This window comes from Anopheles moucheti, assembly GCF_943734755.1.
Source record: "Anopheles moucheti chromosome X unlocalized genomic scaffold, idAnoMoucSN_F20_07 X_unloc_1, whole genome shotgun sequence".
Classification (NCBI taxonomy): domain Eukaryota; kingdom Metazoa; phylum Arthropoda; class Insecta; order Diptera; family Culicidae; genus Anopheles; species Anopheles moucheti.
Genome location: NW_026453515.1, coordinates 833,809 through 848,040, shown reverse-complemented (window position 1 = coordinate 848,040; position 14,232 = coordinate 833,809). Strand labels below are relative to the sequence as shown.

The window sequence follows — 14,232 nt, the reverse complement described above, 5'->3', positions numbered from 1 at the left end:
TGGTGTAAGCTACTTCATCATGTGCTTACGCGTCGGTCACGTGGCGAAGTACTGCACAGGCCCCGATCGGAGCAAATTGTGCAGCAACTGCGGCAGCGAAGGACACAAACAGAGTGCGTGTCCTAATCCGGCGAAGTGTTTCGACTGTAAAGGTCCAAATGTGTCACGACATGCGACCGGGTCAGATCAGTGTCCCAACAGGCGTGTGAAGACCACTCGTGGGATCTTTAATGCTTAAGGTTCTGCAGTTAAATCAGAGCCATTGTGCCACAGCAAGGCAATTGCTGTGGCAGCTGTCCGCAGAGCAACAGTCCGATGTTGTACTTGTAGCTGACCCATATCACGAACCTTCCGAGAATGGTAACTACCTGTACAGCGAGATGACAAGACCGTAGCCATAGTACCGACTGGTCGGTTTCCGATCTAGAAGGTGCCTTCCACGAACATTCGTGGATTCGTGGCTGTGGTCATTAACGTATTCGACTGTTGCTATGCGCCGCCATCATGGACTCCTTAGGAGTTCGATAGTTATCTCGACCTTTTGGTCTTCACTATCTTAAACAGAAGTAAAGTCATCATTGGAGGCGACTTCAATGCATGGTCTTCTAGTTGGGGTAGAGACATGATCAAACGGGGTGAGCCACAGAGGGGATCAACTCCTCACAGCGTTCGCTGGGCTCAATTTAACGCGTTTATAACGCGTCAATAACGTGTTTACCTTCGTTCGTTCAGGAAAGGGTTCCAAAGTTGACGTTACGTTTGGAAGTCCGAATCTGGTCCAGGATTTGACCAGGGTCGTGTTGAAAGACGAAAATAAAGCGCGAAAACGAGTGGCCATCGACGGAAGGCGAATTTACGTTATTATTTCTTAATGCGCAAAGATATCACAGTTGTATCGCATTAGAGTTAGCCATTCACAAGACCGAGTACATAGTGGTCAGTTCCCATCAAAAGGAATAGCGATCCAGTATCACTGTCGGTAATCAAGTCATACACCCCCGACGGACTTTAAAGTACTTGGGCGTCATCTTTGAAGATCGTCTCGAGTACACCCACCATATCACGTATGTAGTGGAAAAGGCCATCAGGGTTATGACCGCGCTCATGCGCATGATGCCGAACAGGGCTGGGTCGCGGTGCAGCAGACGACGCGCAGTGGCAACAGTAGTGTCCTCTATAGTTCGCTACGGAGCTTCGGTGTGGTTCTCCGCACTATGTTTTGAATGTCGAAAGCAGTGGCCAAGACACCTGCATAGAGCTGTGGTGCATCAAATGATAAGCGCTTTTCGTACAACCTCTCACGACGCAGCGTGTGTGGTATGAGGAATGATGCCGTTGCACATACTCGTCGATGAAGAGGCGCGAGTACTCCTGAAAAGGAAAGAACACCCCGAACTCAGTAGTACAGCACGGAGCGTGGACTCGGAGGCTCATCCCCAACATTTTTGTTTTTGGCTACGGAGGTCGCACGGTGAAACTGACTTCTGCCTGACCCAATTCCTGACTCTGCGTTGCGATACCAATCCGCCATAACTGTCATTATATCGGTTGATATTTTTATCGACTGGTGGTTAATTTCGTTGGCGATAGGTCCCAATAGGTGGTGTTTTGTCTATAATTTTCACATATATTTAAGCATATCTAGAAAAATAGCGCAGATAGTTAAAAACATCACCGTCACCGGTTGATGCTATACCGGTATGGGCGAGATGGCCATTGGCAAGACAAACACATCGCACGACGATTCAAAGGTCACATCGCAAGGGAGTACTCCGGGTGGCTAGCGCTTTCCACACGGTCTCGTACGATGCGGCATGTGTTGTAACCGGTACCATCCCGTTCGTGCTCCTGATAGACGAAGGCATTCGCTGCCACGACGAATTCAAATCGACGGGTGGAACATTTGCGAACATCAGGAAACGGCAACACGAGGAAACGCTAAGGTGTTCAACAATGAACAGAGGCAGGGACGCAACCCACGGCTCCAGGAATGAAAACGAGGAGACTGATACCGGACATTTCCGTCTGGCTAAGCCGTAAGCACGGGGAAGTGAACTTCTTCCTAACCCAGCTCCTTACGGGATTCCTCCTTAGCAACTTCGTCGAGAAAGCCATCCTGGACGGGTCATCGAACTGCCCAGTTTGCACAAACGACGTGGAGGACGTGAGCCATGTACTGTTCTCATGTCCCCGATTCGCCCGAATACAGCAAGAAATGCAACAGCGCAGTCGAACCCGGCTTACCAAGGAGAACCTTGGGACAGAGATGTGCTCCGACGAGGACACTTGGGACGCAGTACGCACGGCCGCCAGGGCAATCTTCAAGACACTGCAACAGTTGTGGAATGAAGTGAGCCCACCGACGGCACGGCGAAGACGACGACAACGACGGCGATAACCTCACAAAACATTGCACATGCTGTTTGGCAATGAAGCATCCCAAGAACTTTTAATGTCTATTTCTTTCCATTATTTTTTTCTTTTAGATGAAGCAGCAAAACCAACATGAAGACGTCGAAGCAGCAGCAGAAGCAGCGACGGCAGCAGCAGAGGATCGACGTCAAGGGTGCATAGCACACACGCTCCTGCAAGGAGTAATACGCATCGCCAGGGTTGGATCAGCTCGAGGAGTGGTTTAGCGAGGTCGCGCCAGGACGCTAATTCCTTCCCTCGGAATTAGCGGACCTGGTGAATCCCGCACTGTTAACCGGATAGACGGTGGTTAACAAACGCTGATGGCCACCGTATCCACACTCCTCTTACGTGTTCGTCTTTTGAAGATTCCCTCCCCGTTAAAAAAAGAAGTCATATCGAAAGGAAGACGGTACGTACTAATTACTCAAACCCACGACCGTTCCCATAGAGGTGTTCAAGAAGCAGAGAAACAAATGAAAAGGGCGTATTATTTTCCCAAAATGATCATGAAAATACGGAACATTATAAATGCGTGCAATACCTGTGCTAAATACATATATGAGAGGCAGGCATACAACAACAAAATTGCCCCAAGACCGATCGGGAAAGCACCTTTCGAACGGGTGCATATGGATAACTTCGGCATAGACAAGCTCTATTTCCGTCACTGGTATGCGCATTTTCTAAGCACTTAAAATTATAGCACTAAAGCATTAAAGCACTTTAAAGATCGATTCAAGCAACGCAATAGACATCCAAGCACAACTTTTTTTCATTAGAACGACCAGGCCGTATCGACGATCCAAACAGGACTTACACACAGCATATCTACATTTGGAACTCCGAAGAAAATAATATGTGACCATGCATGCTCATTTAGAAGTGCCCAAATATGGGGATTCCTAAGTAACCTAAGTATCGAACTAAAATTTGCGTCAACAGCCAAGTAGAAAAAATCCTCAGCACAATTTTAGAAATTTTCAACAATAACAAATACAAATGTTAGGGTCTAAGTACGCTTGAAATCATGCAAATAGCGGTTTCATTGTACAATAGTAGTGTGCATTCATCAATAGAATTTACATCGAACGAAATCATCTATAACCAACTAAATGAAGTAAACCCTAGGATAATTACCGAAAATAAAAAGAAGATATTCGATGAAATCATGTGTAATTTTAATAAAATTAAAAGAAAAATGGAAATCACAACGAAGCGAAAGAAGATCCTCCTGTACTAGAGAAAGAAAAAAACTTTCTGATTAAAAAAGGAGAATACGAATTGAAAGAGGCGTCAAGCGGAACAAAAACAAATTGAGAAGAATAAGAAATCAATTCAATTGAATGGATTTTGAATTCAATTTGGGTTAGGTAAATAGAAGTAGTAAGTTAGGTAAATTTAGGTTGATACAATTTTGACAGCTAATGCGAATATTGTAATTAGACAGGTAACCAAACATGTATTTGTAAATATTGTAAACTAAACGGAACGACAGGTGCTACTCTTTGCGATGAGAGTATATTGACCTCACTCAACACGATCGAGGACGACCGGTTTGTCGCCCCGGAGGAGTTACAGAACTGGACGTAACGACATACACACGCTCACACACGAGTGAGTTGCGACCCGAGGATCTTCCTCTATAGCGATCCGTCCATCGAGTGGTGCAGAACCGATAAACCACGATAAACAATGAAGTGCGAATCATCTTGAAATTATATATAACAACATCTGGTCCACAGGTAACATTAATAAAAAAATTGGAAATCCAGTCTCACCCTTCCCATCTCTAAGCCTATCAAACCTAACACTGATGTAGATAATTACCACTCCATTTCTTTTCTTAACTGCATTATGAAAGGCCTATAGAAGGCATGGTTAACCATTGACTGACTCCAGAAATAGAAATGGAAGATAGAACCCTCCTTAGCTCTAAACAACACGGCTTTCGGTGCGCCATGGGTACGGAAACGTACTTTGCCAAACTGGATGACGTGTTAGAAACAGCCGACACTCATAACCAAAACATAGACCTTGCTATAAAAGACCTTTCCAAAGCCTTTAACCGTACCTGGCGCCATTCCATACTAGAACAGATCTCCAGATCTCCAGGACCCAGTGTACGTCTCACAAACTTCATCGAGAGCTTCCTAACTGATCGCACCATCCGAGTCCTCCAGCTACCGACCTTCACCGACCAATCACTACATACTTGAAACGGGCGTCCCACACGATGCCATTCTCTCTCCCACTCTATTTCTTATCAGCATCGAATCCTTCTTTTGCTCCATTCCTACACAAATGATGTCTTTCGTATACGCAGACGGTATCATCTTAGCCCTTGTAGTGTCCACGCTATTTGCGTAAGAACAAAATAAATCTAAACGGATCACTCGCGGGCAGTCGATTTGAGCTCGCTCGAGTAGGAAAAATGTTATATAAGTGAAGCAAATTTTTGTAATCAAGACAGAAGATGTTGACAAGTCAAGCGGCAAGGATCTGCGATCCGAACACGCTAATAAAAGAAGTGATCTCCACTTCATTGGTGACCCCGACGTGATTGTACGTGTATGGCGCGGTAACGCCCCCCGTTTAAGAAACACGAAGCAGCGAGCAAAGGAAAAAAACAAAAACCAAAACCGGACAATAGAAAAAGTTATTTTCAGTGCTGAAAATCCTTCTTACGGTCAATGTCCGTCTAGCCATAGGTTTTCATCATCATCTGGAGCCGAACGGCTCGACGGAACACAACAACGTTCCTGTCACCCTCCCTCGTTTGTCAGCCTTCTCAGTCCGCGGCCAGGTCGAAAACACGTGAAAATTCAGAAAATTGAGTGTAAGGTTTAGTCGTTCAGTTGTCGCGTGTGAAGTGTTTTGTAGTGTGTGAACTTCATCAGACATTTGTGTGCAAAGTTCTCGCATAACGTTCCTCAATACAACGCGCGTGTGTATGTGAAGAACTCTCGTCGCCATCCAACGGTGCTCATCCTTGTGTCATCACTCGCAAATCGGATGCCCACGTTCAGTTCACACCCCTATTACTACATCGACCAAGTAGTACATGGAAAGTAAATTCTTTCGATGTTAAGAACTCCGATTAAAACCATGGCAACAACCAGCGACGAAGAACAAATCACGCAAGTCATCCCGGAACTCGATGGTTACGATGAGACAACCACCGTAACGCCGCCGATGACGCCACAGCCACCGATAAGGCGTTCTGTCGCCCCGACACCGACCAGCCGCGATGTGATCAGTTCCATCAAGCTACCATCATTTTGGACCAGCTCGCCAAATTCCTGGTTCATACAAGCTGAGGCCTAGTTCGAGAACGCCGGAACGAAAGCGGAGCGTACGAAATACGCACATCTGCTGACCGCGATGCCGCCGGAGATCCTCGAGAAAGTTCTCGACATCGTGCAGAATCTTCCAGTCCAGAATCGATACACCTACTTGAAGGACGCCTTGCTACAACGCCTGTCGATCAGCGAAGAGCAGCGAATCTCCAAGTTGTTGTACAACGCCGAGATGGGAGACGGCAGCCCTTCAGATTTTCATCGCCGATTGGTGCAGCTGGAAGGAACCACGGGTATCTCAGATAAGTTGATTTTTCGATTATGGTTAGGGCGTTTGCCAAAAGCAATTGAAATTGCCGTTATTTCTATGGGTAAAACTAACATTGCGAAAATATTACCAATCGCGCATAAAATCTGGGAAGCGTCAAAGGGAGCATCGGTGAGTGCGTGTGCATTAAAACCTGATACAAGTGAAATTTCGAATCTTAAAAACGAGATATTTGAACTAAAGAATCTAGTACAAAAAATGTATGTTTCGCGTAGTCGCGATCGATCCGTTCCGCGTAGAGAGTTCCGTAAGCGTAGTATGTCGAGAGGAAAAATAGAAATGAAAGAGAAGAAATCTTTGTGTTGGTACCATAACAAATATGCTAGTGCGTGTACTAAATGTGTACAGCTTTGCAGTTTTGTAGCCCATATGGCCCACAAACAAAGAATAAATTCTACGGATACAGAATCTGTGGGTGATATCCCTTACTCATGCCGTCTTTTTCTTCATGACGAAGTTTCTAAGCTCTCTTTTCTAATAGATAGTGGTGCGGATGTATAAGTGATTCCTAATTCCGTCTTTGGAGTCTGACGATATATTGGTTGCCGCAAATGGTACTCCTATTCCAACTTTTGGTGTTAAATTTTTAAATGTCTCACTTGGTTTGCGACGAATTTTTCCGCATACTTTTATGCTTGCTGCAGTAAATCATCCGATCATTGGAGCAGATTTCCTCAAACGTTATGGTCTATTGATAGAACTGCTCAACAAACGGTTGGTGAACCCACTCACCAGCCTATCCACAAAAGCAAGCATAGCCAAGGTAGATACTCCATCACAGTGAATGATGTATACACAGGATTGTTGAAGAAATTTCCGTCAATAACGGAACCCCCGGATTCCAACAAATTTATAAAACATCAAGTTGTCCATCATATAATATCATACCAAGGGACAACTCCCTATCTCCAAACCCAGGAGACTGGACCCTGTTAGGCATAGAGCTGCCCATGCTTTTTTTTATGAAGCGGAATTTATTTTTTATTATAATAACAATTCCTCGCCTGACTACTGCAAGTAATATCCCTGCGAGGGGTTTTTTCCTTACAGTAGTAATTTGCCAGTTGGCAATACAGCGTTATTAATGGGTTAACCCATGCTAGCTCTTTGGTAACATTTTGTTTTCGTTTTTGGCATTATCTGCTACTACAGTGTCTCTTATTTCCTTAATATTTCAGGCTCTATGTTTTCTGTCTTGCATTTTTTTTTTTTTTTGGCTCTTTAGCGACCTGCTAACTCAGCCTCGCTGGCCGCTGCCAGTTCAGCAGGAGTTAGCCTTTCTATTATATCCTCACTTTCGCTGTCGCTACTACTGAGCGACAGTCCATCAACACGACACTGTATTAGTCGCACTACACTGCTCTCCGGAGATCGTTGTGCTCGCCAACGTGCGACCCGCTGCCGGTAAGCTTCTCGGCGAGTTGCCGTCGTTGGTGATGGGGGCGGCGATGGGGGCGGAGATGGGCGACGTTCGATTCGTTGTTCCTCTTGTAGTGGCGCCGTCTGTGGTCGCCTGACCACGTTTCGTCGGCCATTCCGAGCCCGCCGAGCTACGTTGGGGTCAGCCGGGAGGGGTGCTGATGATGGTAGCATCCCCCGCGCGGCTAGGTCTGCGCGTTCTGCATTCCAATCTTGCTGGAGTTCATTTGTGATTCGGGCAGCCGCTTCACAAACTTTACTCCACTGTTCTGGGCTCCGCAACATATAATTCACCAGGTTCTCAACTTCTGCTTCCTCCAGAAGCTCTTCCCGAACCGCAGCAAATCGAGGGCAATGAAAAACTGCATGCTCTGCAGTTTCAGCGACACCTGGACATCGACGGCAGTCCGGGGACGACGTGAAGCCCATTCGACACAGGTAGTCCCGGAAGAAGCCGTGGCCAGAGAGTACCTGAGACATCTGGAACGTCACGTCTCCATGTTTCCGCGACTGCCATGCCCTCACATCCGGAATGATGCGGTGCGCCCACCTGGTGAAACGACTTGCATCTGCGTTGGTCGCATCAGCATCCCACTGCTGCTGCCAGAGGTCCAGGGTATGCTCTCGTTCTGACCTTCTGATCTCCCTGCTGGATTCTGTCCGAAGCGTTGCACGCAGTCTTTGACTGACCCGGCTGTCCTCGTCAACCAGCAAGCAGATCGGTACAAGACCGGCCAATAGTACCGCCGTTTCATATCGAGTCGTCCGGAAAGATCTTGCAACCCGGAGTGCAGTCTTCTTCTGTACACGACGGAGAAGTCTGCGACACTCGCATTTCTCAATTGCATCGCGCCATATAGGTGCCGCATAACGGATTACGGATTCCACCACCGCTGCAAGGAGACGAGACTTGCAAGCCTTTGGCCCGTGATGGTTTCGCATCAGTCTAGTGACCGCTTCTGCTATCTGCATGGCCTTTGTCGTCACGTGCTGCACATGCGGCAGCCAGGAGAGGTGATCGTGCAACCTTACTCCGAGATAGCGGATGGAGCGGGAAGATTGCACGACTACTCCGCTGATATTGATTGTAACCACCGGAGGACGCTTCAGGCTGGATATCAATGTCATCTCTGTTTTGGCTGGAGACAGTTCAAGATGACGCTGAGTCAACCAGCTTCCTATCGCCTGTGCAGCCACCTCTGCTGTTGCCGCCGTTGCTTGGGGAGTTGTTCCAGGAACCAGCAGCACTAAGTCATCGGCATAACCAACAACCGTAACCCCTTGTGGAAGTGGGACACTGAGAACCCCATCATAGAGGATGTTCCACAATGCGGGGCCCAAAATGGACCCCTGTGGAACTCCCGAACTGATGTCACGCTCGACAGGGCCCTCGCTGGTTTCAATGATCAGCCGACGATCCTGGAAATAGCTGCGCAAGATACGTTGCAGCGGGAGCGGTACTCCTTTGTCCTGTAGTGCTTCGGCGATGTTCTGCCAACTCGCAGAGTTGAAAGCATTACGGACATCAAGCGCTACCACCATCAGGCAGCGATTATCGCGATTGTTCGTGCGGTTGAAAGACATGGCTGTTCTTCCCGCCTCGACAACCCGCTGAATCGCACTGATAGTGGATCTCCCGCGACGAAAGCCGTACTGCGCGTCCGAGATCGGTGGTGCCTCTGGTTTCTCCAGATGATCATTCAAGCGGGTGAGGATAAGACGCTCTAGTACCTTTCCAAGTGCATCTAACATGCACAGGGGCCGATAGGAGGAGCTTTCTCCGGGTGGTTTTCCCGGCTTCGGTAAAAGCACTAGCCGCTGCCTCTTCCACGACAAAGGAAACACGCCGTGGTCCAGACATTCCTGATAAAATTGACGGAAAACCTCCGGATACTCTCTGATCGCCGCCTTAACAGCCGCGTTGGGGATCCCGTCTGGCCCAGGCGCCTTCTTGTTGTCCATGCCAGCCACGATAGACAGCAGCTCACTTGTGGTCACTGGCCTCACACTAATCGACTCCTCGTTATTGGACTGTTCACTGATGTTGTCATCCGGCCAGGCAACAGTTGGATGTGACGGGAACAAGTCGTCTACAATTCGCTCCAATACCAAACGATCAGTCTCTGGCGGCACACGTCTGCCGCGAAGCTGAGACATAACGACTCGGTAGCCTACTCCGAACTCGTTCTCCGCAACCTGTTCAATGAGGCTCTCGAATTGTCGTCGTTTACTGGCACGGATAGCTTTTTCTAGAGTTCGCCTTGAAGTCCGGTGTTCGGCCGCTGCATAGCTTCGTTCTTGCAGATCTCTAATTAGGAGCATGCGGTCACGTGTGACCCGGCAGGCGTCTTGCAACTGCTTTAGTTCCGGTGTCCACCAGTAGGCGCTGCGATGTGGATCCGGGTGCAGATTCTTAACCCTTTGCATGGTTTCTTCGCAAGCGTCAACTATCGCTTCCACCATACCACAATGCGAGGTTGCTCGTTCCTCAAACTTCGCGGCTCGAAGTGCTAGTACAAAAGCCTCTGCGTTGAACTGCGACATTAGCCACCGCTTACCAAACCGACTGTTATGGTTCTGCCTTCCCTCTATGGTTCTACTCCTCGGTAGATGTTGTTGTTGGGAGTGCCGAGCACCACGGGATGATTGCGCAGGAGTCGGCCTATTAGCGGGACTCTCTAGTTGGAAGACCACCGTGAAGTGGTCTGACGCATTATACTTATTGCTCACCTCCCACGTGTCAGAGCAAGTGATTGTAGGGCTTGCAAACGTCACGTCCACGATGCTTTCCCCCGCAGCCCCACATCCAGCGAAAGTGGGTGCGTTGCCACGGTTGAGTAGAACAAGACCAAGAATTTGTGCTGTTGACAGGAGCTCCTCTCCACGCGTGTTACTCCTTCGGCTGCCCCACTCAATGTGTGCAGCGTTAAAATCACCGGCTATCACTACGTAGGGATGAGCCATAGCCTCTAGTTCTACTGCTTCTAGAAAGGACTCAAATTCCGGGAGGTTAATACTAGGGGGGGCATAGCAGGAAATAAACGTGATACCTGCCACTTTAGCAGCGATCAGGCCAGGCACTGCACTGCCCCAAACCCGCTGGATTGGGTGTGACCCGGTTGCCACCACCGCCACCGTTCCCGACACATCTACCGCCCAGTTGCCGTTATTAGTTGGTGCCCGGTAGACGTCTGAGAGAAGCAGAATGTCTGCTTTTTCCTCTCGAGCCATCTGTAGTGCAAGGTCTTGAGCAACCCTGCCGTGCCCGATATTCACCTGAAGCGCCTTTATGGTGAATGTGTCAACGGCTGTACACAAGAACTGTGGCCTATATAGTGCGACCCTCCACAGACAGCACACTTAATGTCTGCTGTACATCCTGCGGAGAAGTGACCTTCCAAACCGCATCGAATGCACAAGTTCTGCCGGTCCACATTCGAGTGACAATCACGTGCCAGGTGCCCAAACAGAAGACAACGGTAGCAGCGTTGTCGTGCCACTGGAGTAACAGGAGCCTCCTGCAGGAAGCTTACGCATCCGCATAGCTTGATTTTACGCCCCGTTAGCGTTTGGACTCGCTTCGCTGGTAGTCGCACACGTGCTCTTTTTGTTCCATCCGGCAGTTCCCACATGTGAACCTTGGTGATGCCGGAGCTTTCACCAAGCGCTTCGTCGATGGCCACTCGTAGCTCCTCTTCAGTGGCCGTTGGGTCAACATGTCCTACTAGCATTTCGGCCATGTCGGTAATGACCCTTGCGAGACCTTCCTCGCTTAACAGACCCTGAATACGGGAACGCACATCCTCGGCATTGGCCGACCGACTGAGAGGCAGCCGAAGATTGTTGGTGCGCGTGCGCTTCCCCATTTTCACTTGTAGCGCAATATCCTTCCAACTTTCGTCGTTGCATAGAGCGCGGCGAAGTTTAGTATACACCTCAAGCCAACTTTTGCCGACTTGAGGTACGACCTCAATGACGTCAGACTTCACTCGCCTGGTCTTACGGTCTGACCTCTGGGATTTAGTCCCGATTTTTGGTGGTCCAGTTGCAGTCACTCGCTGCTGCTGATGTTTCTGCTGTTGTTGTTGCTGAAGCATCCGCCCATGTGTCTGCCACTGCGGAGCACGCGCCACCTTTTGCTCATTGTGGTGATATTGAGGTTTGCGGCGTACTACCTCAGCGTAAGAGCCACATTCTTCGTCCAGCGATAGCTCCTGATACCGTTGCTCTTGATATTGCTGCTGTTCATTTTGCTGCTGCTGTTGATGCTTTTGCTGCTGCTGTTGTTGTTGATGATAATGCAGCTGCTTGTGATGCTGCTGCCGCTGTTCACCACTGTGCTGCTGACCGTCCTGATGTTGTTGCTGACCCGTAGTCGGTTGAATTGCATTAAAACCCAGCCCCTGCGATATCAGCAGAGCGGTACAGTCTCGCTCCTTTCGTAGCTCAGCATTCCATCGAGCCGCATCTTCCCGCGCATACTTCTCACGGCGCGTCGCATCCGCCCGGGCAGCTAGGGCGTCTTCGCGAGCAGCCTGTAACTCTTTCATTGCCTGCCCAGATGCAGTGTCCATCTGATGACGCAGCGCTGACAGCTCCTCTTGAAGCTTCTGGATCATAGCTCGCAACTGTTCGTTAGCCTCTTGCGATTTGATCAGCATTTGATGCAATTCGTCCATTGTCGTCGGTTTGTTGTCGCTGCTTCTAGGTGGTGGGATAAGCGATTCCGAAATAGTGCCACGTTTAGTTCCAGCTTGTGACGATCTATCCTCCGATGCCACCGTGCTGCCCATGCTGAGTTCCAACATATGCTGGAACTAGGTATCTGTCGGCCTTCTTCGTCGCCAGTGTCATCGCCTTTACATATGGTGGTTAAAAACGACAATTGGAGGCCATGTGGGGATTATCGTCAGTTGAATGCAGTTACAATACCTGACCGCTATCCCATCCCACATACCCAAAATTTTGCGATGAATCTTCACAATTGTTCATACTTTTCTAAACTTGATGTTATCAAATCGTATCATCTAATTCCCATAGCTCCGGAAGACGTGTATAAAACTGCAAAAACCACGCCTTTTGGTCTCTTTGAATTTCTAAGAATGCCTTGTTGTCTTAGAAATGCTGGACCAACCTTCCAACGCTTTGTAAACTCAATTTTTCATGATTTGGACTATGGTTTTGTTTACATCGATGACATCTTCATAGGAAGCACTTCTCAAGAACAACACATTATGCATGTGAGAGAGGTCTTGAAAAGATTGGCGGAAAACGATGTTAAACTGAAACATTCTAAATGTGTATTCGGAGTACCACAGCTCGAATTTTTAGGGCATTATATTGATGCCAAAGGCATTACCCCGACTAATGTTGATGCGATCAATAATTTCCCTCAATGATGATGATAATGTTGATGCGATCAATAATTTCCCTCAACCAAAATCCTTAAAGCAGCTACAACGTTTCGTGGGAATGGTTAATTATTACCATCGGTTCATTCCACGAATCGCTGAAATAATGAAACCGCTGCACAAACACATTGCAATCCATGCTAAATTAAAATCAACCGCTTGGGATTGGTCTCCCGTATGCAAAACAGCATTTTAAAAATTAAAATCCAGTATTGCTCAAGCCACTTTGCTCAACCACCCAAATAACAACTCTAAGTACAATATAACTACTGATGCCTCAAACATAGCAGTCGGAGCTGTTTTGCAGCAAGACAATAATGGTACTTGGGAACCTCTAGCATTTTTCTCCAAACAATTAACAGATGCTGAGCAAAAGTATTCCACATTTGATAAGGAATTACTAGCAATTTATTTAGCGTTCAAACATTTTCGGTACTTCGTTGAAAGAAGAGATTTTTTCATTATGACCGGTCATCATTCCAGAACCCTACCGATTTTCTGTGTTCAAGGAACAACATAATGTCTCACATCCCGGGATCACAGCAACTAAAAAGCTCATTTCCTCTAAATGGACTTTTGGACTAGGATGAATAAAGACATAAATAATTGGACTAAAGCTTGCGATAGTTGCCAGAAATCTAAAATCCAAAGGCATACACACTAGAGATGGGCAAAATGAACGAGAACCGAATCACTCACTCAGTTCTTTGTCGTGAATGAGTGAGTCCGTTCACCAAAAAAAGAATTAACGATTCATTATAATCTACATTACAATTAGTTGATGTCGGTATATACGTGACGAAAGATGATACACTACGAGTTTTGATAATAATTCCTATCTAAACATACCTTACATGAATATACCTTTTATGAGCAAACACACTTATACCCATAAAAGAAAAAGAAAGCAATTAAATATTCTAGAATAAGAAGCCAACCTCAAGGAGAGCCAATGCCACAACGAGTATGTGAGATACATCAATAGAGAAAGTGTTCCTGGTTGTGAGCACCTTTCCCCACCACCAGTTGCTGACGGTTCAAACATGAACCGTGAACGAATTTTGTCGATCACATATTCATTACAGGTATGAAAGAGATACTAGTTAGAAAGCAAGACTTTGGTTGGTATGAGTAAAGAGCATGGACAGAGTTCAATACTTGCAGAATTTGAACTATTGTGAATTGATAGATCGTATGACCTGCTACGGTTCAAGTATGAACCGTGAACGAATTTTGTCGATCACATATTCATTACAGGTATGAAAGAGATACTAGTTAGAAAGCAAGACTTTGGTTGGTATGAGTAAAGAGCATGGACAGAGTTCAATACTTGCAGAATTTGAACTATTGTGAATTGATAGAT

General features: G+C 47.3%; 1 protein-coding gene across 1 annotated transcript; it reads left to right on the top strand.

The window, feature by feature from the left end:
* Window positions 1–622: 622 nt before the first annotated feature.
* Window positions 623–2,398, top strand: LOC128307493 (uncharacterized). The gene is made up of 2 exons (XM_053045374.1): window positions 623–635; window positions 1,962–2,398. Exons 1-2 carry the CDS (start codon window positions 623–625, stop codon window positions 2,396–2,398), a joined length of 450 nt encoding a protein of 149 aa, XP_052901334.1.
* The last annotated feature ends 11,834 nt before the right edge of the window (window positions 2,399–14,232 follow it).